The 19,270-nt window shown below is 54.2% G+C and overlaps 9 protein-coding genes across 9 annotated transcripts; 4 read left to right on the top strand and 5 right to left on the bottom strand.

Moving 5' to 3' along the window:
* Nucleotides 1–101: 101 nt before the first annotated feature.
* Nucleotides 102–4,180, top strand: VTP21DRAFT_1260 (uncharacterized protein; the record flags this gene model as incomplete). Its single annotated transcript, XM_069391328.1, has 8 exons — nucleotides 102–350; nucleotides 416–730; nucleotides 805–951; nucleotides 1,033–1,152; nucleotides 1,220–2,555; nucleotides 2,625–2,815; nucleotides 2,882–3,434; nucleotides 3,510–4,180. 8 exons carry the CDS (start codon nucleotides 102–104, stop codon nucleotides 4,178–4,180), a joined length of 3,582 nt encoding a protein of 1,193 aa, XP_069251381.1.
* An 845-nt stretch (nucleotides 4,181–5,025) lies between these two features.
* VTP21DRAFT_1259 (uncharacterized protein) lies at nucleotides 5,026–7,972 on the bottom strand (the record flags this gene model as incomplete). The annotated part of the gene is made up of 7 exons (XM_069391326.1): nucleotides 5,026–5,538; nucleotides 5,613–5,779; nucleotides 5,868–5,935; nucleotides 6,014–6,281; nucleotides 6,390–6,654; nucleotides 6,775–7,734; nucleotides 7,814–7,972. The coding sequence occupies 7 exons, from the start codon at nucleotides 7,970–7,972 to the stop codon at nucleotides 5,026–5,028; spliced, it is 2,400 nt and encodes a 799-aa protein (XP_069251380.1).
* A 42-nt stretch (nucleotides 7,973–8,014) lies between these two features.
* On the bottom strand, nucleotides 8,015–9,906 carry VTP21DRAFT_1258 (uncharacterized protein; the record flags this gene model as incomplete). The annotated part of the gene is made up of 9 exons (XM_069391325.1): nucleotides 8,015–8,149; nucleotides 8,221–8,278; nucleotides 8,353–8,546; nucleotides 8,618–8,779; nucleotides 8,860–8,970; nucleotides 9,047–9,157; nucleotides 9,226–9,269; nucleotides 9,372–9,599; nucleotides 9,723–9,906. The coding sequence occupies 9 exons, from the start codon at nucleotides 9,904–9,906 to the stop codon at nucleotides 8,015–8,017; spliced, it is 1,227 nt and encodes a 408-aa protein (XP_069251379.1).
* A 393-nt stretch (nucleotides 9,907–10,299) lies between these two features.
* VTP21DRAFT_1257 (uncharacterized protein) lies at nucleotides 10,300–10,857 on the bottom strand (the record flags this gene model as incomplete). Its single annotated transcript, XM_069391324.1, has 1 exon — nucleotides 10,300–10,857. The coding sequence occupies one exon, from the start codon at nucleotides 10,855–10,857 to the stop codon at nucleotides 10,300–10,302; it is 558 nt and encodes a 185-aa protein (XP_069251378.1).
* A 100-nt stretch (nucleotides 10,858–10,957) lies between these two features.
* VTP21DRAFT_1256 (uncharacterized protein) lies at nucleotides 10,958–13,459 on the top strand (the record flags this gene model as incomplete). Its single annotated transcript, XM_069391323.1, has 2 exons — nucleotides 10,958–12,553; nucleotides 12,614–13,459. 2 exons carry the CDS (start codon nucleotides 10,958–10,960, stop codon nucleotides 13,457–13,459), a joined length of 2,442 nt encoding a protein of 813 aa, XP_069251377.1.
* A 65-nt stretch (nucleotides 13,460–13,524) lies between these two features.
* Nucleotides 13,525–13,770, bottom strand: VTP21DRAFT_1255 (uncharacterized protein; the record flags this gene model as incomplete). Its single annotated transcript, XM_069391322.1, has 1 exon — nucleotides 13,525–13,770. One exon carries the CDS (start codon nucleotides 13,768–13,770, stop codon nucleotides 13,525–13,527), a length of 246 nt encoding a protein of 81 aa, XP_069251376.1.
* A 585-nt stretch (nucleotides 13,771–14,355) lies between these two features.
* On the bottom strand, nucleotides 14,356–15,891 carry VTP21DRAFT_1254 (uncharacterized protein; the record flags this gene model as incomplete). The annotated part of the gene is made up of 4 exons (XM_069391321.1): nucleotides 14,356–15,056; nucleotides 15,124–15,181; nucleotides 15,277–15,389; nucleotides 15,474–15,891. 4 exons carry the CDS (start codon nucleotides 15,889–15,891, stop codon nucleotides 14,356–14,358), a joined length of 1,290 nt encoding a protein of 429 aa, XP_069251375.1.
* Nucleotides 15,892–16,698: 807 nt separating this feature from the next.
* Nucleotides 16,699–17,391, top strand: VTP21DRAFT_1253 (uncharacterized protein; the record flags this gene model as incomplete). Its single annotated transcript, XM_069391320.1, has 3 exons — nucleotides 16,699–16,791; nucleotides 16,874–17,007; nucleotides 17,109–17,391. 3 exons carry the CDS (start codon nucleotides 16,699–16,701, stop codon nucleotides 17,389–17,391), a joined length of 510 nt encoding a protein of 169 aa, XP_069251374.1.
* A 280-nt stretch (nucleotides 17,392–17,671) lies between these two features.
* VTP21DRAFT_1252 (uncharacterized protein) lies at nucleotides 17,672–19,169 on the top strand (the record flags this gene model as incomplete). The annotated part of the gene is made up of 2 exons (XM_069391319.1): nucleotides 17,672–18,225; nucleotides 18,308–19,169. The coding sequence occupies 2 exons, from the start codon at nucleotides 17,672–17,674 to the stop codon at nucleotides 19,167–19,169; spliced, it is 1,416 nt and encodes a 471-aa protein (XP_069251373.1).
* Nucleotides 19,170–19,270: the final 101 nt, after the last annotated feature.

Here is a 19,270-nt window from a genome sequence, read left to right as displayed (position 1 = left end):
ACATATTTGTTGCATTTCGTGACTATAACATCTATTTTAACATCTTGCGTAATTACTTTAAGATCTTGACGAAAGCTCCCAATGGTGACTCAGCAGCAAATATGGAGAATTCCTCAGTATCTACCCCACCCCCTGCAAAAGTAAAGCAAGAGGAAGACGATGAGCCTGTTAAAATTAAAACGGAATCTGGAGATGGAACGGAAGAAATCAGACAGAACCCAAGCCCATCTATCGATACACCAACAGCGTCTCGTAGACGGGTCGTGCCTCCACCAGAGCGTCCAATGACGCGCGGCATGAGCGGTGCGGTACCAAGAAAAAGTGTGGAGGAAATCCTCTCTGGCCACGATGTAATATCAAATACGTTCATATATTTTTTTTTTACCTAAAATAATTCTGATAATATTTATTTTAGCCTGGATTTGCAAGCACATCATCGCTTCGATCTCCTGCGGGAACCCCGACCAGCGAGAAAGGTATAAAGACCCCCTCCGTTCGCCTTACTACGAAGCGATCATCAGATAAATTTCGAACCTCGATGACCGGCCGACGCCTGCATGATTCTGAACGGAGAGAGAGGTCATCCCGAGCTTCCCATCGCTATAGCCGTCAGCAGCAAGCAAATGGAGAGCCGGTGGATCTATACGAATGGCTGCTACGTATGCAGAGCAAGCCCCTTCATAAAACGCTGCAGTCCGCTAGTAAGATAGTGACGACCCATGATTGGACGGTATTTATAATGTTTTTTACTCTCTTTTTCAATTGATATCCAAAGGTTTTAAATTTTTGATTCCCCACACCTAGATTGCTCGCGATGAATTGAAATCGATTAGAGCACTGCAGCGCATTGAAAGTCTAAAAAATGCAAACATGTGGTCTTTTCGACAGCTGAAACGACACAAAGCGCCTCCGAGAACAAAGTCATCCTGGGACTATTTATTAGATGAAATGGTAAATAACGCGAGGAGAGCGTGTACACATAAATGCTAGAAACTAATGACTCGTCTTTGGATTTATTTCCTAATTCAACAGCGATGGCTACAGGCAGATTTCAAAGAGGAGCGCAAGTGGAAAATTTCGCTTGCATATCAGTTGGCACATTGGGTGATGGAGTGGCATAATGCGGAAAATAAGGAAGAAGTGTGCATCAAAGTAGGTTTCCCGCTTTTTTTTGGCTCAAACTTTTTAGAATATCATGTACTTACTCCAAATTATATAGCGCCATATCCCTGAGGCCCAACCACTATTAGATAGCCCGATGAACATTGATGGGCAAACCAGCACCCTGCTTGAAAGCGAAACAAAGTCAAATGATACGCCAATGGTTTTGGAGTATGCCGAGAATGAAAAAGTGGAGGATGCGGAGGAAGTGAAGGCTGAAGCGGTTTCCGAAGATGGTGCACTTAATAGAAATATTGCTGAAGATATTCAGGGGCCTTCTGCAGGAAATGCGGCTGTCGTGGAGGACAAACCGCCCCACCCGTTGGATCCCGCTGACGCCCTTGTACAGCAACCAGCTAGCGGAGCGGAGATTGTTGCTTCTCCTGTCAATGCCACGGAACAGCCCGCTGTCCCTTGGTCCCTGTCTGAGGAGCAAGATCAAGACCAATCGATGACCTCCCGCGATACCTCAGTTGCTCCTGAGCTTCTTCAACAGCTTTCGTCTGCACTCCTTGAGCTTGGACCGATCGACAATATTTTTTGTTTCACTGGGCTGGAGGATTCCGGGTTTGATCCGCAGCTTGTTTTCCCTGAGATGTCGCTGTACCAGCCGCCCACACCCGATGACAATGATGCATACATCGATGAGATCGAGCAGTTCCGGGTAGTGCCGCTTAGTCAACTGATGACCAAGAAACCTATCCTGAAACGGAAACGGCCAGTATATCGGAGCGCAGCTGATGCGGAGACGGACTCTGACACAGACTTTGAGGAGCCCGTCTCGCCCCATGCGACAGAGATCACCACCGCCCCCTCTCTCTTTGTTCCACGGAAACAAAAGGAGCTTCCCATGCCCTCAGTACACCCACCTCCTCAGCCCAACTCAGCTCAGTCCCAGCCTTCCACATGGCATCCCGAGGACGACGCTGCCCTTTTATCGCTTGTATCACCGATGCAGCACAATTGGAACCTTATCGCCGACATTTACAACTCAACTCGAGCTGCGGTGTCGGGCGAGCGGCGCACAGCCTACGATTGTTACGAGAGATGGGTCCGGCTTGAGCATCAAAACGTGATCTCTATGCAGACTCAGATGGCACTTGGGCCGGGCTCAATTGGCGCATTAGGTAGGCCGGGAGGGGGAGCTGGGCAGTCGGTTCCTAACCGAGATGCAAGCTCATCTTCAACTCCAGTGTTTGCCAATTCCTCCTCGCCCACCCCAGCAAATGCCTCTTCGGCTGCTGCTGCATCGGCAATTGCCAAGCAGCAAAAGAAGGACCAAAAGGCTTCCGCACGGCCCAAGATCGACTACTTGAAGCGTAAGCAGAGACAGTATGGCATATTCGAGGCAATCAACGCGGTTGCTGAGCGGAGAAATCAGGCCAAAGCCACAAGTATGTATTTTTTTTTCTATTTAACTTTGCCGCTAGAGCTAATAAGCGTCATTCTTTCCGATGGTGTAGACGGCACGTCCAATATCACCAAAAAGATAGAGTCTCCTGTGCAAGGCATGCCCTCACAGCGCACAACTGCTACCCCTGCAGAGCTTAGCAGGATGAAGGCGGAACGAGACCGACAATTGGCACAGGTGCTTCTTGCCCAGCAGTCGCAGGCAGCCGCCGGATTCCCTTTCCAACAAGGCGGGGTGGCAAGGGTAAGAAATATGACATGTCTAGATCCCCTATCGTCATTTTACTGACGGACGGTTGAATGCTTGTAGCCAATTGTTCGCCCCTCGGGCGGTTTACCAACGAATCATCCCCTCGCTCAACAGGTCCGTCCCATGCAGTCCACCTCCGCCAACACTGCTGCGGTTGCCGCGGCTGCTGCAGCGGCGGTGGCCGCCGCGGGGCGTGGAGGCGTTGCGACCACCGGCAACACAACTACAGCAGCAATGACGGCCACTGCGGCCAATACAGCTTCCACGGCCATCAACACCTCCACCTCCATGGGAACCAACCCAACGGCTGCAGCCGTTGCCGCAGCGAAATTGGCGGCCGTCCGGCCAAGTGCACAGGCGCAGCAGCTGGCTCAGCAAATGGCAGCGATCCAAGCCGCACAGAACGCGGGTATGCCTGTCAGAATGCCGACCCAATTGACGGCAGAGCAAGTCCAGGCCATATTGAGGCAGAGGCAGGCTATGCTTGCAGCCGCGGCTGCAGCTCAAGCTCAAGCGCAGGCGCAGGGAAGACCCGCGGGAGGCGTATCGGGGGCACCCCTTGGAACTGGTTTTGTGGGATCTGGCATTCCAGGGCAACAGCAGCTCTCAGGAGGTAAGCCCATTGACTCCATTGGCTATGGATTGTTGAAGAGCTGACCCTTAGGATTTTGACGCATTTTTTATCCAGTGAATCACGCCGCACTGCAGCAGGCAGTCAACCTTCCGCAGTCTCAGCAGCAGCGACAGGCGGTTCAGATGCTACAAGCACTCCAGCAGCAACAGGCTCAGCAAGCCCAGCAGGCCCAAAGCCAGCAGCAGCAGCAAGCCCAGCAGTCCCAACTCTCTCCTCGCCAGCAACAGTCCATCCCCCCGCAGCGTTCTCCAATACAACAACACACTCAGCAGCAATCTCCACGCCAACAGCATGCCACGCAGGCCAGCCCACAACAGCAACATCTCCAAGCGCAGCCGCAGCAGCAGCAGCAGCAGCAGGGCGCACTTCCCCAAGGGATGCTACAAATCAGCCCCGCTCTCCTTGCACAGCTCGCGAACCAGATACCACAGATTTCCCAGGTCCAGCTGCAGCGCGTCTATGCAACGGCCCTGCGCAACTCGGCCGCCGCCGCCGCTGCCGTCGCCGCTGCTGCAGGAGGGAATCCAAATCCTCAGGCCGCCGCCGCGGTAGCTGCTGCCGCCGCTGCCGCGCAGGCCAATGCAGGGGTCTCTTCCTCGCCCACGCTGGGAATGCTGAGCCTGGGCGGGGGATCGGTGGCTGGCTCACCCGTTGCGAGAACGCAGACCCTGCCGCAGCAGCGCTCCTCTCCTCAAATGCCGAACCAGCCTCCGCCCCAGAGTTAAGCCTGGTGGTGTGGAGTGGCCGTGTCTCTAGCTTCGACCCGCCTGACGCATCTTTTGTTTCTCTCTTCTCCTCTGTTTGTTTCTGTTTCCTTGCTCATTTCCTCTTTGAATTGTTAGTCAATATTTCTACCCCTCATCTAGTTTCACGGTTTGTGCGCGTGTGTTTTTTTTATTCTTTCTCCTATTTCTTCTTCTTTTCGGAGGGAGCTAAAGACTTTGAATGCTGGATATCCGAATCTTTGAAATTTGTGTTTTCACTCCTCGCTTCCCTTTTCCCTCTTCCCTCTTCCATATGACGATGTTATTTTTATTGCCCTTGTCTTCAGTTTCATGTTTATAAAGCACAGAAATGCACTCACCCTGCTCTGTTGTGTCGACGTTATCCCGCCAACCTACACTGATTCCCTATCCAACAACAACACCATGGCATCCTGCCGGTTTTATAGGTTTACTCTGTTAGTTTATTGAACCGACACCAAAAGAAAGAAGAAAAAAAGGAATATTATAAAATAGCTACAACAAACCATTCAACATTATTGTATAGTAATAGATAAGCAATGAGGGAAAAAAAAAAGTTAAAAAAGTGGATGTTGTAGAGAGGGAAGAGCATTGGGAAAGAAACGCGTGTCACTTCTTTTCTAAAATAGAGGGGTGCGAAATCAGACAATGTTGAAAGAAAAAAAAAAACATGCCAAACAACTAAACTATTGTTCAAGAAAGAAAAAAAAAATAGAGATGCGATGAGTGGAAATGAATTGAAATAGTATTAAAAAACACTGGCAAATGGCATAGGACGAAAAGGGGAAGGGGGGACTGGACAAGATGCATAATTTCCTGACTCCGTTTTATATCGAGCGAGCCAGTGTCTCTTTCCCGTCGTGCCCTACCGCGTCCTCCCCGTTGTCCTCGTCGTACGGGTCTCGTCTAGCAAACCGGGGCTTTATTGCCATGCCGCGAGAGGGGGTGGTCACCTCCTCGTCCACCGAGGTGGAGGGTGATCGGGCCCGCGACACATCCACCGCCGGCTTCTTCGTGTGCTCCCTCAAGTGCTGGGTCCGAGTCTGCACTTGGATGCAGGCTGCGCGCAGTAGTCTAAGAGTCTCGTCGTCACTGCTGGACGTGGCAATAGAGGAGGAGCTGAAGGAAAGGTCGGGAAGGGTTGGGACTTCGCCCCGCGGAGGAGAGGAGGGGGGAGGAGGAGGCCTCATAAATGAGGCAATCCACCCAGAAAGGCAGGCCAACTCCTTGGGGAGATCGATGAGATGCTGCGGCGTCGGCGACTCGAAGTAGGAGGAAGGCGACGTGAGGGTGACGCTCTCGGTGCCATCTTTCTGCGAAGGGGCCGAGTCACAGGGGGTCTAAAGAGGGAGGCAAGAGGGGGAAAGAGGATCAGGGGACGGCAGCGGGGAACAGTTCCATTCCAACTCATTACCGCTATGTAGTCGATGAACTCCATGAGCGACGACATATTCTCGTTGATGAATTCGTTCATGTTCACCATGTAGGTCTCTTTGGACCCAAATGGGACCAGGTTGGCAAGGTTTTGCAATGACTTGGCGAGAAGGGTAAGGGTCCGGTGGGTCTTGGGATCGGGATGCTCTGCAATGGCAGTTACGCGAAATAGGTCAGATCTGAGTGGAAGAACAGGGGAAAAAAGGAGAACTATTGTTGGGGAAAGAAGATTTACCTTGCACCAGGCCAAAATGCTTCGGCGCCAATACCGCTGGACAGATGAGTCGCAGAAAGATAAATCCACTACGAGGAATCGGCGTGAGATTTCAGCCATAGAGAGAAGAGATTACTTGCCGAAAGGGGCGCATGGCTGCAACTTACCTAACACACGTATAGCGGGCATTCGCCACCAGTCCACTCTCGCCCTTATCGATTTGATACTTTTCCATCACAAGATGTTGAAGGTGAGCAAAGACCTCCCGAAGTTCTCGAGGGCATTTTTCCCGTGTTTCCCAAATCCCTCTCCACAGGGCACGCGCATGGGCAATGAGAGTGCGCCAATGTGCATTCACATCCTCATCTTGCCCAAGCTTAGAGGGGTCAACCTCACAAACGACGCGAGCGCTGCAGATCAGCCGTATTTTATCGCCTAAACGCAAAATAACGTTCAATTCAGGCGTGTTAGCTTAAATGGGGGAGGAGGAGGAGGAGGAGGAGGGAGGGGGAGGGGGGAGGAAGGGGAAGACGGGACTCTCACCGATGGCGGTGTCTATATACTCGACACATATCATTTTCATGTAGACGTCGATCGCTTTGGTGAGGAGGGAATTGCCACGGAACAGGATGGAGGTGTTCTCGATGGTGGTGGTGGCGACCTCTTCACTCGCCATCGCATTGATCCACTTTACAGCACCTAGGCCCCTTGCTTCATGTACACGTAGCATGCACATTGCCACGCGCTCCAATTCGGGGCAGCTATTAGCAAGTTCAAAAGTGGCCTTGGCGTCCAGGCTGAAGAAGTACTAAAGTAAAAAAAAAACAGAGAGAGAAAGAGAAGGGGAGGGGGAGGGGGGAAGTGGTGTGAATGAGGAAATGAGCATCATCATCCGCATGAAAGAAGTGCGCTTGAAAGCTTCACCTACCTTCTCCACCTCCTCATATTCCTCAATCGGCAACACGACCACCTCGTCGTAGAGCAGTTTGATTCGCAAATCGCCCACGTGCTCCGATACATGATGGTGCAGGTAACCGCCTCCCCCGCTACTTGCAACGGTACTGCCATCGCTCATGATGGGATACCAGCCCTCGTAGAGCACCCCGCGCCTCACCGATCGAATCGGAATAAACACGCGCCCGACATGCCTCTCCGCACTTTTCACGAGAAGGGTGACCCCGATTTTGAACGGGGGTAGGTCGAGGAAGGTGAAATCCTCGCGCCAGTACAGATCGCGCTGGCGCTGCACACTGGTGCGGGCGCGGAGATCACAGTCAAGCACAATCTCGCAGTAGGGCTGGATCGCTCGCAAGTCCCGTGCATCATTCACCCTCAGCCAGAAGGTCCGGAAAATACGGAGGCGCTCGCCGTCCGGCGCTCGCACCCAGTCGGGCGCGGCGTGCGCTTTCAGCAAGCTCACCCACTGATTTCTCTCGGCCTGGGAAGACACCGAAAAATACCAGGCGCCCACGGTGGTGCCGACGCAGAAGCAGTTGCGGTGGGCGGGGAAGAGGCTTTCGTCCATGAGCTGGATATGGGACCTGGGGATCTGGGGAAGCGACACCTGCAGAAGCAGGGTTTTATCATGATCACTGAAGAGGGCCAAGACGCCCCGGTCGCTGAGGACGCAGACGGCCTTGCGCCAAGCACCACACGGCGAAATGATATCTCTATCGCTGCGCTTAGCCTCGCGGGCAAGTAGCACCTCACGCTTGATGGGGATCATATCCGAGAGGGAGACTTTGCGAGAGGTGGTGGTTATGTTGGCAGCGCTGTAAAAGGTGGGGGGGGAGGTTGGAGATTCATTCATGGGCTGCTCGCCGAAAACTTTGAAGGAAGAGTAGCCGGGCTCACGGTTCATGCGAAGAAGGGTCTTGCTTCGTGGGCGCTTGAATCAAAAAAAAAAAACATGAGCAGGTGGAGTTGAGCATTCGGCTGAAAAAAGGGAGAGGAGGGGAAGAGCTTACCGTTGGTCGGCCATTTGGAATGATGATCGGCTGCGCCTGCATCGAGCCAGGAGAGGAGTGGGTAAACCCGGTTTTGGTGCCCTGCCAGGCCTGAAGGGCGGTTAGCCACAGGCGAAGGTCGGTTTCGGTCTCGGCCTGCACCAAAATTTCCCTAAGCATTCCAATAGGAGAAGGGGATATTCGATACATTAGAGAGCGCTATTAAACTAGATGGGTATAGGTGGATAGGTACGCGTTGGAGGGGCCGCTAATTTTAATCACGTTGTTGCGATCAATGTAGAGGTCCTTGACAGGATTCACGTTACAAATTTTTAGATCTGCAATGGCATCCCATCCCTAGATTAGAAAACGCCAAAGTAAACGGGTTAACCAAGGACTAGCCGCCGACTCAAGGGAGCACGTCTCACCTTTGAATTGCGGTACTGCATCAAGATTCCCTCAGGATGGTGAATGCAGAAATAACGCCTGGTATGGAGGAGAGGAGGGCTAGGTTAGAAAGCCGAGGGTGACTCGAAGAGGTGCTCACGGAGTGGAATTACCTTCGCCAAACCGTGGTGGATTGCTCCACATATCTTCGAAACAGGTGGCCTTTCATCTGGCCCTCAGACGCCGTGGCCAGCATGTCTGTCTGCTCCTGGTCCTCCTCGTCGAAATCAAGGCCCATAATAGGGTCCTTGGACTTGGCTTCCTTTGGCGTGAGTCCAATCGAGCGGTGGAATCTGGCAAGGTCCTCCTACCAAAAAAAAAAAAGAGAAAGGTTTAGTTATCCTAGCCAAATCCGATGCTCCAGGAGGATGAACGCACTTGAAACGGATTGAATGCCGGGTAAGGAGTTCGGAGATGGCTTAATTCGATACGGGGAAGATCCATGTTGGTGAATGTCTCCTCCAGTGCTGGGCGGTATTGGTGAAGTAGATGTGCGTTCTCGTCGCATCGGTCACTAAATATTTTGTTGAATTGGTATGCCTTCGAGGAGGAAGAAGAAAAGGGGTTGACGTCAAAAAGGGGGTGGAGAAGATGGGATTGGAATGGACGCAAGGCATTACCCGTTCTATCACGAAATTTCGGTTAATCTGATCCACCTCTGTTAGCAAGGCCGCATATTCTAAGGATGCATCACATAATGCCTGCTGGGAATTATACACTGCCGTGGCCAGCTATTTAGTTTGAAAGAACAGGATGGGTTCCGGCTGCTATAGGATACAATTCTACCGGCAAAAGATGGGCGCCTACCTCAATATGCACCGAATTTCTTTTTGCGCCTAACCGCCGGGAATACGAGCAATAGGCCTCCAAGTTGTTCTCGTGATGTCGTTGGGCCTGGCGAAAATTTTCTCTAGCTTGCTTTAAGGGGAAGGAGGGCTGTTAGCGGAGAGGTCGGGAGGGCGGGTTCTCAAGAGAAGCCTCCTTACCATAAGGACGATGTCCAAATTTCCGCGATGTTTTGATACAGGAGCTGGGGGAGCGAAAGTAAGGGGGAAAAAGAGCACCAAATAATGAAATCCAGAGCTGGGTCAGCATGAGCTATGCAAAGACACGAGGAATTATGACAGCATACTCAGTACGGTGTCCCGAGTCTGGACGGTAAAGTTGCGGCAAGACGAGTCCAGCCCGTCGGATATCGTTTGTATGATTTTCAGGAATTCTTTAACGTGAGCATTCTCTGCAGGGGGACGGGATAAGCCCGCGATAGGCGTACCGCACGCGAGACAGAAGAGTTCAGTCATATGAACGCGAGAGAGTACAGATAAGTAGAGGAATGCAATCAAGATGAATACCTTCACCCCTATTTGAAATCAATTCTCGGCACTCGCTTGCATATTTTTCGAAGGATTCCTTGAAGGCTAATGGGAGATGACAACATTAGGACAAAGGGGGATGGGGATGTTTCTGTCATTGGCCAAACTACCTTGACTAATCTCGCAAAGGTCGCGGGCGGCATCGGCCCAGCGCTGGATCTTGGGGAAAGATGCCTCAATGGCCGAGATGTAGTCGAGAAAGACGGGGGAATTCTCAAACACGTCGCTCTTTGTTGGCCACCCGGGATTGGGGGGGAAGGCATCTGGATTCTCGAGGGCGGCCAGAAATGACATGGGGAAGATGGAGTTCCGGGGAAGGGGGAGACGGAAGGGCTAGACACGCGCACCAGAACGGAGGAAGTAGTAGCAGGAAGAGAGGGCGGTCAGGTTCGTGCGGGGATGCCAAACGATTGGGATTTGTGTGGTTTGTGTGTGCGTTCAATTTAACCATATGCATCACCAACGGGAACGAGCTGTGCCCCGCCTGCAGCTCCAGGTCTGAAATGCGTTGGAGGTTGCGGCCTCCGGCGCCACCCGTTTCTCGGCCGGATTATGAAATTAGCGTCTTGGTCTGTTCGGGCCGCTTGAGTGGACGAGCCCTTTATTGCCTCATGCAGGAAAGCCAGGGCAGCGCGCTCTCCTGATCATGCTCTCGATCACTTGCTCGCGCTAAGCCTCAGCCGCCCTTCAGCCCGTCTTCAACCCCGCCCCGCTCAGTGGCCGCGAGCCAAGCCGCAGCCGGGAAGGTTTCGGGGGGCCCAGAGTCTGTCCTTGACTTGCTCGCAGCGGCTGTGAGGAAGGAGGCGCTCGCGCCCCGTCCCGGATCGGGCGGGCGGGCTGGCTGGCTGGCTGTGCTTCGCGAACGAGTGCGTGGCCCGCTGGGCCTCCAGTGGAGGAGCAGGGAACGAAACAGGGCCGATGGAGGACTGACAAAAAGGCTTTGTCCTCTTGCCGCACCACCAGGCACCCCCCGCTGACTTTGTCGTGCTTTTTCTTTTTTTCTGGCTTCCAGATTCCGAAGCCTGCTGATTGGCGGGGGCCGGGATTTAAAGTTATTTTAAATCTTCTATTTTCGCCTCGCTTGTTTTTCCAGGACTTCTGTCGAGAACGACTAAGATTGTTTGTTCTTTCAATCCCATCCCTTCCCTCCGCGCCCATCTCCCTTCCATTTCCCCCCCGTGTCAGCGGTGTCCCTGGAATTCCTCCCTCGTCATCTTGATGTCCATATCTCTGAACTGCTGACATCCGTTCGCTTATACCCTTCCCCCCCCCCCCGCCTCCCCCTCTTTCTATTTATTCACGCCCTTGGCATTATCGTGTTTCCATCCCCTAGTCACACTTGAAAATGTCTCCCAGCAGCGATCCTAGTGAGAAAGCCAGCTTTGCCTCCATCCACCGTCGTAAGCCGGCAAGGGTTAGCAAGCCGCGCCTTCAACGACGCGCCCCCCCACCGCCGCCACCTCAACAAGAGAACGAGAAGAAGGACGATAAGAAAGCGCAGGATAAAAAGGAGGATAAGAAAGATGACAAAAAGGATGACAAAAAGAACCCAAAGCCTCAGGAACAGCCACAGCAGCCTGGAAATGCAGCTGCTTCGTCGGGAGCGCCCGCCCATGCCACGTCCGTCCCCGCCCCCGCCGCTACTCCGCCGGGTCCCTCAGCTTCCCAGCAGGCCAGCCCTAGCCTGCCCGCCAGTATCGTGCCTCAGGCAAGCATGTCCGTATCGAACTCGCCCCCCGCAGGCACTTCCTCCAAATCCATCGACCCCCCGAATTCGTTGGCAGCAAGCGACGGAACCAACGCTAACGCCCCCGGCCCAAACGTAGGCGCCATTGTGGGGGGAGTCTTGGCGGGCGTTGTAGTGGTGGCTGCCGCTCTCTTTTTGTATCGTCGAAAGCGGCGAGGTCACCAGAAGACGGCCAACCGCGAACTTGGGGACTCGGACATGGCCCCGATCGTCGGCAAGCTCCCTTCCCCCGGCGAGCCCATGGCCCAGTTTGGCCCCTCGACCGGCGCTTTTGCCAACGTTGCTCCCAGCCTCACTCAGAGCCCCGCCCGGCCCCGTGGCTACGAGGCGGCCTGTTTATCGCCCCACCTCCATCGCACTGGCTGCGACTGCAACAAGAAGAAGTCCATGTCCCTGGACTCCTACGCGGACTCCTTCCGGGGCGTTGCAGGCCCGGAGAAGCCATCCGACTCGTATGCGTTGCCACCGGGCTTGAGATCCGACTCGCCCCTCCCATTCGCCTCGGATAAATCCTTTGGATCGCCTGGGCCGGTGGAGATGGGCAACTTGGATTCTCGCGCCGCCCCTGCTGCGGCCATGCCAAACACTCTCGATTACCACCAGTACATGCCTCGCAACCAGGATATGCACTCCCGCTTCGCAGAGAGCCACCCCTTCGAGGCCGCTCCCCCGACCAACCCACGCCCCATCAGCACCCTATCCGAGGACATATACGGTGGCGCGGAGCTGAGCTATCGAACCTCCATGATGAGCCGAGACTCGCTCCCCCCCATGCCCATGCCGCCCGAGGAGGCCCCCCGTGTCCCGCCCATAGAATATCACCAAGTGCCTCCGCAGCAGCCTGGCTCAGCCCCTGCCGACGTCGCCATCCCACGTATTGAACTCTCCCACCTATCCATGGACGGCCCCACCTTCTCCGTCGACTCGTTCATCGCCCCGAAGGTGGCCGCGGAGGCGGCGGCGGCGGCGGAGACCCACCCTAATGAAACCGAGACGGGCTCTCCCACCGAGAAGGAGGTTCGACCGCTCACCGTGAACATTGTCGAGGAACCATCCCACCGTATCTCCGAAGTGCCGACCGTGGTCTCCTCCCCAGTGACGGTCGAGAACATCCCCCCTGCACAGCTGTCCCACGCCACCCTCACGAGCCCGCTCGAAAGCGGCCAACGAGTGCCCTCATTTTTGTTCCCCGAGGTAACGCGGTTGAGCCTATTTGAGAGGTAGCGCAAGATGCTTAATGCTTTGTGTTTTTAGGATGTGCTCTACGAGATATCGGAAGATCCCGAGCAGGACCCCAACCGCCTTAGCTTCCCGTATGAAAACGATGCGATCCTGAGCCAGATTCGCTCAGAGAAGCGGCAAAGCTTTGTGCCCACGATCCCCACGTCCTCCGACATTGGAATCGCCTCCAGCGATCCCTCCGAGGAGCGCATGAGCTTTGTGTACGATGGAATCGTGGACGGGATCTCCCCGCGGGAGGAGCGCATGAGCTTCGAATACAGCGGGGCGGTGCCGTACGCCGACGAAAATGTGCCTCAGCAGGCCGGTGAGGGGTTGGCCGAGGAGAGGACGAGAGACGCGACGCCCGTGGTGCATTCGGAGCAGAGCCACGAATTCTCGGCTGAGCCGCTTGTTATCCATGTAACGGAACCCGTTGAGCAGCAGGATAAGAAGCCGAATGGGGTAGAGAGTGAGGTGCACGCCGTGGGCCATCCTGTCGCTGAGGCGGAGGTAAAGACGGCTCCCCCGGCCGAAGAGAACAGCGTGCATGAGGCGGCTTTTGTGCGCCCCTCTTCCCCGATGGGCCCGGCTCCTACCGAGGTCGAGGAGATGCAGGCTGCCCAACTTCCTGAACACGTGGACCGTGAGTCGGGAATCTTGGACACGGCACCTCCTATTTTGTCCCTGGAGCTCCCCCCCATCCCGAAGATTGTGTTGCCCGACGGAGCTGAGGACAGCGATGTGGATCATGACGATGACGATGAGGAGAACACCTTCTTCGAAGCGCTTGCCTCCCCTCCAGAGTCGCCCCCTCCGCAGACCACAACGGGGTCGGGAGCCGCGCTTCCCCCTAATACTGAATCCGCGAAACACAATTAAATTCCCTAATCACATACCTCTTCTAATCATATACATCTCTAGCTATTTATCTATTTATTGGGATATTAGGTTATTGTAAAATTATAGAGAAATACCCGCTCTTTTTGTCTATTTCCTAGTTTCTTTTTTTTATTTCCCGCTCTCTTTCCCTCCTCCCGTCTCCACTCTCCTCCCCTTCCCCCCCTTCCTCCCGCACTTTTATTTCCAAAGACGCGGCTCTCTCTCTTCTGCTTTGTAATAGTTGGTATCGATAAATCATTTTGTTTAAAGGACAGAACCAAGCTTCCATTCAAAAAGGCATGCATTGCCATTGGCCTGAAATGGATTGATTTAGCGATGAATATGGAAGGGCTCGGATATATGCTTGCTTGCGGCCTTTTTCGCTCTTTTTTTTCTTCTACCAAAGCATTCGATGCCTGCTAGGACGGGCGACCCAGTCGTCTGGATATAGCGACTTTTTATTAGTCTAAGGCGGATGTGTACAAGTAAATGAAGAAAGAAGAACCTATGTACAAATATCAACACATTTAGGAAAGGTATTGGAGGGGAACAGTGGCATGCGTTAGATGTATTTTTTTTTCTTCCTTTTAATACACAAGGGTAGAAGGAGATGAATAATAAATACAATGTTGGCGTATTAGCACAGCATCTACTTGTCACTGAATAGATGCCACCCACTCCACAACGGACTCTTCCTCGCCAATCCCTCCTCGCTTGCCAACTCGGCCTGGTCATCGGTTGGGGGACAACCCATTAGGAATGATGTGGTTCTGAGGTACTCCTAGGGCCGCCAAGGGGTCTTTTCTTTCGGCCATGGTAGGCTCTAGTCCCGAGATGGAATAGGACTCGTCCCCTCTCTCCCTTTTGGCTGAAGGCGGCCATGGCCGAGAAAAATGTTAGGAATACGGCGCTGAAGCAGCGGGAGACATGCATGGCGAGTAGCCGGGGGGTCTCGATGATATTGCTGCAGCGGATTCGGGCAATGGAGAGGAGGGACTCATTCCAGCTAGATGGACAGAGCCACTGGTATCTGGACCGGATTGGACGGCGGCAACGGGTTGCTGTTGGCGGGAATGGGAAGCACGGTAGGGCGCAGTAGACGAGAGAGAAGAGTAAAGATACTGAGGGGGATGGGAGGCATGGGTTGAGTATGTAGGCTCATACTGCATCTGGGGGGCGGGGGCTGGCGGAGTTCGGTATGCAGGGGGATCTGGAGGGGGAAAGGGGCCGCCGCTATTCAAATTAGCATTACAAAGTCTTGAGAGCATATTGAGTTTAGTGTCCGCAATTTCTGGGTTGCTATTTCCATTATCAATATTTACAGGCTTAGGCTGGAGGCCGGAGGGATTCCAAGGTTGAGGCATGTAAGATCCTGATGGGGGTGGGTTCGCGTAGAAAGGCGGATGACCACTGAGGGATGGATGGACCTCCTGCGTCATCATCCCTCTGGTGTCTGAGACCGTCGCAGCGAGATTATGGTTGTACGAGCCAGTAAAAGGCGCAGCCACCGTGGAACCCCAAGACTGACTAAAGGGAACTGGATGGGCGGAGGAGACTTGGTAGGCGGAGGGAGTCAGACGGCTGGGGGTTTTCTCCTCTATGGACGGGGAAAGAGGGAGAGGAATTAGAGGCATCAACAAAATAAACCCATTTCATATAATTACGAGAGTTCTCCTCCATCTGGAATTGCTTCCTTCGCTTGTACGGGCCTCTCTTGATCCCCTACCAGGGTGCGACCAAAGAAAAAAGGGTTAGGGGCATGGTTTCGCTAGTAAGCGATAGACACGTGGGGGAGAGGGGGGGGGGGGACGTCGTACCTTCTTCCTGGGCTTTCGAGGAGAGTCAAAGCATGTGTCCGTGAGGTCGTGTTTGATACATCTCTGGCAGGGCCGGCCGTCGTCGCATTTTTTGCACGATTTGCGGCAATTCACTATAAGAGAGAGCAGGTAGGGATGTATTAGGCTTCAAGAAAACCTCAACGGGAAGAGCATGTCGGCCACAAGAGCCCATTTACCGCATGCGTTTTTGACCTGGTGTCTCTTTGGTTTGCCCGTCATCCCAAGCGGCTCATCCAGCACCTGGACGAAGGAGAAGCTCTGCATAGGGGGCTGGAACGGCGGAGGATGCTGCGGTTGCGATCGGGATGGATCGTAGCCCATGGGCGCTGGTATTATTTCGGGGACAGAGGAGGGAAGGACGCGGCCGCCGGGCCGGGCGTCCATGAGATTCGGCGGCTGGGGCGGTACGCCTACATAAGAGGGGTAAGCGGGGGGAACGCCCGTGGCCGGATGCGAGTTGAGCGAGGTGTCTCCCGTTTGCGAAGTTGGCTGGAAGTTGGTGGCCGAGGCCGAGGCGGTGTGCATCATGGTCGAGATGGGCTGGTATGAGGCGACGCCCGCTGAGCGATGTGGAAAAGAGGAAGAAATCGACATGACGAAGTGGGGGGGAAGGAGAGGAGAGGGGAAGTAAGGGAATTGCGATGGATAGGCGCTGAATGGATAGAGGCAAGTGAAACAGCAATAGTGTGGTGGTGATAGTAGTAGCAGAAGGAGGCGAAAAGGTAGAGGAGATAGAAGAAGAATAAGGCAAAGAAGGAGAATATTAGAAGAAAAGTAAAGGAAAAAAAAAAGGCTGGAAAATTAGGAGAGAGAGAGAAAAAAAAAAGAACTGACAGAAGGAAAAAAAAAACTCAGGTCGAAAAGTAAGGGATTCCACGTGGCCGACCAGACTCATAAAATTGAGCTGTGCGAAACAACAATATAATTTTCGGCCAATCTCCAGGGCGACTCGAGGCTTTTGCCACTTTTAGAATCGCGTGGTGTCAGAAAATGTTAATTTTCCGAATTGTTTCTCCCTGTGTCGCCGGCTTGGAGGCCTCTGCCCGAACCGTTTTTCGCGGCCCAGTGTCATTGCCGCGATTATCACCACGGGATCAGGTTTGGCACCGGCTTCTATGAAAAGTTTGTTAAGGAAACAAATTTCTCTTCCAGCGCACGGTAGCACCCTCGCTTGCTCAATGGCCCTCCTCGCCCATTCGTGTTTGATGCAAGGTTCGGTCGGAAGATTGGCCAAAAACGTTCATTTAGGGACTTACGCCTAGAGCCCGAAACGACAAGCCCCATCCATGCCCGAATAGAGTGTACAGCAGAGCAAATCGAGCACGTGTGAGGAGGAATCCGGATAGACACGTCTACACATGCGTCCGCGTAGGTTAACCCTTTTAGAAGGGGGGGCCGAACATGGCCGGAGGCACGCCGCCTCAAAAGAAACAAGCTATCTTCCCCAAGATGAAGAATCCTTGCCAATCCCTCTCGACGCCAGTGCCTTCTAACGTCATTTCCGCCGCCTGGCCACCTTGATCTCCCCCGACGAAACGAATCCGTCTGATCTAATAGAACCTGCCCCTCTATATAGGTGTGCGTCCACCCCTCGCACGTGGAGATAGCTCTAAGCAAAACCAAGATGGAACATCTCCCTATGACAAGCTCTCTTTTCCCGCCCGCGCAAGCCGCTGAGTTCGATTGTGTGTGGGCCGGGGGAATTTCAAAGTGGGAGGAGGAGCCGCGCCCCTCGCTTGAGCACCCCCCAGCTGGCCTACGAAAAAAAATTATTAATGAGATTTGTGGAAGCGGTTGTCCATTACTTTCAGGATGATCTCATTGGATCCATGCACGGTGGTCTCAGCCAAGGTCACTGGTTCAAGTCATGCCCTCTGCAGCAGCCCATCGGAGGCGCATTTCCAGGTCTGCTCGAAACGGCTTGCCGGGGCCTCGTCTTGGGCAAAATGGTTTCCGAATAATGGATCGCAGATGTCACTCCCGTTTGGAGCAGGGGGGATTCCATTTGCGAGGGCGGCTGGAGCCGGCGGCCATCTGATAAAACATCACCGGTGGAAGGGGGCTAGAAAATGGGTTTTGTCCCTGCCCCCTTAGAATTCTTGGGATTGCGAGTGGATCGAACCCGGTTCGGCTCCAATCGTTCGTCCTGCCAAATCCCACTTCGTAGCTCAGTTTCGTTTAGGTTGTGTGGAACCAGCCGTGAATAGAGGAAAGGGAAAAGGGGAGAAAATACCGGGTCAGCATTTAAAAAAATGAGGATAGACCCTCCCTTCCCGCGCCTCTTATAAACGCAACGGCGCAATAAGCTCGGCTCCTCAATCATGCATCTTGACTAGCGCATCTTTTCCCCCTTCGGAACCGAGTGGAATTCGCCATGCCCACAACTCGCATTCAGCTGGGGACCTTCTCTTCCAACGGGGTCCCGCACACCTTCTGCGTCTACTTCACCCTTTCCCCTCAGACCCCCCCTGCAGAGAATGCATCCCACGCATCAACAAACTCACCATTATTCCGGGTCAAGGACTTGGAGGCCCTTTTCCCTCAGTCGGCCATTCCCATCGAGCACGCAGTGTTTACCAATCGACGTGGCGATCGATACATCCGGGCGAGATCGTTTGCTGGAACAACCGATCCAATCCTGAAGGCCCTGTGCGATATGTCGCGAGAGGACTATCTGGAGGGCGAAGGCGATTCGCTGCTGGCAGCCATCCCCAACCTCAGGCGCATCCCCATTATCGAGAGCTCCAGCGAGGATATTTTGGGAATCGGGCGAAGCCCGACCGATGCTGAATCCTGCACAACTCCGAGAGAGGCGAGGCTCGAGTCGGTTGGCGCCAAGAGGGCAAGAGAACCACTGGCCCCCATGGCAATCAAGCAAATCCTGGCCTCACCCTCAGAAAGCAACGTCCACTCCACGCAGGGGAACGAGTACGTGTACTTTATTCATTGTCCATTGAACTGAATTGGGTCTCATGGCAACATAACAACGCTCCTCTCACTCCTCCTTTAGGTTTTCCAGCGTTAAGCGGGAACAATATGAAAACTGCCCGCCCGTCGAAGCCTCCGCCATCGTCTCGACCCCCCCTCCCTCCGGTCGGGCCGCTAAAACCAAGGCTCCCACCGTGGAGTACGGAGCCGAAGACGCCAGAGAGGGAAGCCGCAAACGTGCACGGCTCCAGGATCCAGCATCCCTGGTGGCAAAATACCCTGACCTTCTGGATAAAGTCCGTGATGCCCAGCGCCTGCGGGAACAGCAGCAGGCGCTCATCGAGTCGCGCCAGCACTTGGAGCACTCGCATCTCGGGGCCAGTGCTCGATGGCCTCGACACCGATCCTTTAAGCCGGCCCCGGGGTACAGAAATGTCCGTAAGTTGAGTATTTATGCCCCTCCCAACCCGGCCTCCTCCACCTCCCCACCCTGTGATGCCGCGTTGCGCTCCGCCCCCCTAGTAGGCGTGGACCGACCCCTGCTCACGGCCTCCTTTTACCCTCCGCAGCCGCCGGCAAGCAGCGTTTCCCATGGCCGTCGTGGAGCAGCGCTTCCCGACGAACTCTCCTGGGCAAGTGCAGCGGCGGCCTCGCACCAGTCGCGCTCCCTGCCTCCGCGCGGCAGCCAGTTTCGACCGTTGCTTTCCCCCACCGACAACGAAGACGAATTCAAGGCCGCCTTTCTGGCTCCCTTCTCGGCCCTCTATGACTTCATGCAGGAGATCCGCGCGTTGCGAGAGATGCTTCGCGAACAAATTCGCCAATCCTCCGTTATGCTTGGGCTGCTGCGGCCCGAGAGGCGCCCCATCCTTTCGGGCCAAGGGGCCACCTTGGAGGAGGTGTGGAGGCGGCTGGATGCATTGGAGGAATTATGTAGAGTGTAAATGTTAGATAGCTTTATTGTGATATACCATTTAACCGAAGTGTTGATAAGTGTTGACTTTCTCTCTCTCTCTCTCCTCCCTCCCCCCCCCACCACCCTCTC

This window comes from Calcarisporiella thermophila (genome assembly GCF_041956535.1).
Source record: "Calcarisporiella thermophila strain CBS 279.70 unplaced genomic scaffold VTP21scaffold_11, whole genome shotgun sequence".
NCBI classification, from domain to species: Eukaryota; Fungi; Calcarisporiellomycota; class Calcarisporiellomycetes; order Calcarisporiellales; family Calcarisporiellaceae; genus Calcarisporiella; species Calcarisporiella thermophila.
This window is presented reverse-complemented; position numbering and strand designations above follow the sequence as displayed.